The following is a 3,402-nucleotide window of genomic DNA, read 5'->3' as shown; positions in this document are numbered from 1 at the left end:
AAAAAAAAAAAAAAAAGAATGCTGTGTCCATCCACAGATGAACAGATAAACAAAATGGGGTACTATATATACACACAATGGAATACTATCAGGCCTTAAAAAGAAAGAAATTTATAATATGCATAACATGGATGACCTTTGTGGATATTATACTCAATAAAGAAGCCAATCATGAGTTCACCAATGATGGCACATACCTTTAATCCCAGCATTCAGGAGACAGAGGCAGGTGGATGTCTTTGAGTTTGATAGAGGTTAGTCTGATCTACAAGGTGAGTTCTAGAACAGCCAGGGCTACAGGGAGAAACCCTGTCTTGAAAAAAGAGGAGGAGGAGGAAGAGGAAGTAATCACAAAAGACAGATACTGTATAATCACACCAAGTTCCCGTCCTCCATGGACTGGGGTTTGACCCTAGTGCCTCATTCTTGCTAGGCAAAAAATCTACTACTCTCATATTGGCAGCACCCCAGCCCTGAACATAAGTATCTACAGTAGGCAGACCCATAAAGATGAAGTAAAATGATGTTTGCTAGAAGTTTAGTTGCAGAGAATGGAAGCAGTGTACAAATTTCAGCTTGCAAGATGAAAAGTTCTGGCTATTGGTTGCAAAGTCATGTGAATGTACTTAATACTACTAAATTACTGACTTTGAAAATGGGTGATAGCCAGGCAGCAGTGGTGCACGCCTTTAATCCCAGCACTTGGGAGGCAAAGGCAGGCAGATTTCTGAGTTTGAGGCCAGTCTGGTCTACAGAGTGAGCTCCAGGACAGCCAGGGCTACACAGAGAAACCCTGTCTCGAAACACCAGAACCCCCCCCCCCAAAAAAAAAAAAGAAAAGAAAATGGGTGATGATAAATTTTGAATTTTGGCCACAATTTAAACATGATTTCACAATTCCTTGATCTCATCAGCTTCCTAAGGTCCAAGTTACCATTTATATGTATGTCATCATTTTTAAATGTGTTTGCTAATTAGTATCCAAATAAAATGCACAGTTGTGGACTGTGAGTATGTAGCTCCATTGGTATAGTATAGACCTAGCATAGAGAAGGCAGCGAATTTGATTCCCAGAATCAGATAAAGGCTTCGTAAGTGTGGCAGAGAATCCAAGACAAGGCCAGCCTGATTACTTGAGACCCTATATTTAAAAGAAAAACCCTTACTGTGTAACCCTAGCTGTACTATATAGGTGAGGCTGGCCTTGAACTCAGATCTGACTTGCCTCTGCCACCCAAGTGCTGGCATTAAAAGTGTGTGCCACTGTGCTAGGCTTTGAGACCCTGTCTTTAAAAGGAGGAAGCATGAGTATTCGAGGGTTTTCTTATTTTAATCTTTTTCTTAAAAGATTTTATTTATTATATGTAAGTATACTGCAGCTATCTTCAAACATACCAGAAGAGGGCATCTGATCTCATTACAGATGGTTGTGAGCCACCATGTGGTTGCTGGGATTTGAACTCAGGACCTTGGAAAGAGCAATCAGCGCTCTTAAACGCTGAGCCATCTTCTGTCATGTGGAGATCAGGGCTATGCAAAGTGGCAGGCACCTTTACCTATGAGCACATAAACTACCAGGGTTTTAAATTCTAAGTGCCACTCATTTGGTTTTTTGGGAAAGGGTCTCATGTAGGTCTGGCTTGTGTTGAACTCAAAATCCTCCTGCCTCAACTTCCTGAACGCTGAGAATACAAACATGTATCACCCCGTTCAGCTAAGTCTATTCCATATGTGTGCACATGATTTGCTGTGTTGGGCATGTGTTTTAGCAGTCTACCACTGACTGAGCTTCAGTCCCAGTTCTCTAAACTATTGTGTGAAATATTTTAAATTATATTTATTGTATAGCTAGTCACAGAGCCTGTGTAGAGATCAGAGGACAGAGAACCTGCAAGGGTCAGTTCTATCAGATAGGTACCAGGAATCAAACTCAGGTTGCCAAACTTGGTGGCAAGTACCATTACCTGCTAATCCATTTTACCCTATAAGTACCCCACCCCAATTTCTTCCTTACAATTTTTTTTTTTTTTGAGACAGGGTTTCTCTGTGTAGCTCTGGCTGTCCTGGAACTCACTTTATAGACCAGGCTGGCCTCAAACTCAGAAATCCGCCTGCCTCTGCCTCCCGAGGGCTGGGATTAAAGGCGTGCGTCACCACGCTCAGCTGATTTCCTTTCTTTTTTCCTTTAGGGTTTTGTTTTTGTTTTGTTTTTAATGTTCTGCTCTTGACACAAGAACTTATGTAGCCCAGGCTGACCTAAATCACTATGCACTACTCCCAGCTTTGGGTTAAACTCAGGAGGAGTCTTGAGTCCTCCTTTTCCAAGGGTAGGGGTGTAACCCGGTCCAGCTGGCCCTGAAAAAGGAGGCTGTCATCTCGAGACAATCACAAAGTGAGACCAGGTAGGAGAAGTCCCCAAAGATGCCAACCACACACTATAAAGCTGGGGAAAATAGAAAAGGGGGTAGAGAGCAGGAAGAGCTCCGCGGAGAAAACCCTTTTGGCCCTTAGCCTCTTTTCCAAAAGCAGGGGCGCGCAGGGGGAGGAGGGGAGGGGAGGCGGGGAGTCGACGCAGAGGGGGCGGAGCCTGAGCCGGACGTGACGCATGCGCGGCCAGCTGAGCCACCGTCAGAGAGGGTGGGCCAAGCTTCGGGAGGTCTCCGGTTCCGGTCAGTCTCCCTCGAAGACCAGCGGAGTTGGGTCAGCCTGCGGTTAACGGTGCCAGGGCTCTTGGGCGAGGGGACCGCGGCAGAGGCGGCGGTGACCCCGCGGGCGGGATGTTCGGAGGGTTGAGCAGTTGGCTGGGCTTGAAGCCGCCCGAGGGGGCGGCGGCGGAGGGAGAAGAGCCTCCCAGCGGGGACTGGGACAAGCTGTCCGCGGGAGCCGCGCCTTCCGAGGAGAGCCCCGAGCGGCCGGTGGAGCCCACTGAGGAGCAGCAGCAGCAGCGGACGGAGGACCCACAGTTCCTCCACCAGGCCAAAGGCCTTGGCAGTGAGTTCTCTCCGGGACCTGAAGGTGGACTGGGAGGGGACGCGGGGATGTTGATGTACAAGAAGGGGGACGGTCCTCTCTGACATGGGCTAGTTGGCTAAGGAGCTAGACAACGCCAAAGTTCACCAAGCAGTCACTTCTCGACGTGCCTAAGGACTTGTCGCTTTCCTGCAAAGTTTGTAAACTTGGGAAGCCGGAAAGCGATCAGTATGCTGCTGTCTTCAGGGTTTTGACAAGGAATTCGGTTTGTTCAACTTGAGAATGTTACTTTGAATCTCCACCTCTGGCTCCCAGCTAGAATCGGTTTAGAAAAATGCCTTTTGTACCAAGAAAGGACTGAAAGGTATTGTCTAAAGCAACTTCATTAAATTACTCGAGCCGCTGGGCGGTGGTGGCTCACGCCTTTAATCC

General features: G+C 47.4%; 1 protein-coding gene across 1 annotated transcript in view; it reads left to right on the top strand.

The window, feature by feature from the left end:
* Nucleotides 1–2,600: 2,600 nt before the first annotated feature.
* Nucleotides 2,601–3,402, top strand: part of Syap1 (synapse associated protein 1) — a 31,301-nt gene continuing 30,499 nt past the window's right edge. Inside the window, exon 1 of the mRNA XM_021153526.2 lies at nucleotides 2,601–2,991. Coding sequence (XP_021009185.1) covers nucleotides 2,778–2,991 — 214 coding nt within the window. The 5' untranslated portion in view covers nucleotides 2,601–2,777. The remainder of the gene's footprint in view (nucleotides 2,992–3,402) is intronic.

The sequence above is a fragment of the Mus caroli genome, chromosome X, assembly GCF_900094665.2.
Source record: "Mus caroli chromosome X, CAROLI_EIJ_v1.1, whole genome shotgun sequence".
In the NCBI taxonomy this organism is placed as follows: domain Eukaryota; kingdom Metazoa; phylum Chordata; class Mammalia; order Rodentia; family Muridae; genus Mus; species Mus caroli.
The sequence above is the reverse complement of the archived record's forward strand: the minus strand, read 5'-3'. Positions and strand labels throughout refer to the sequence as shown.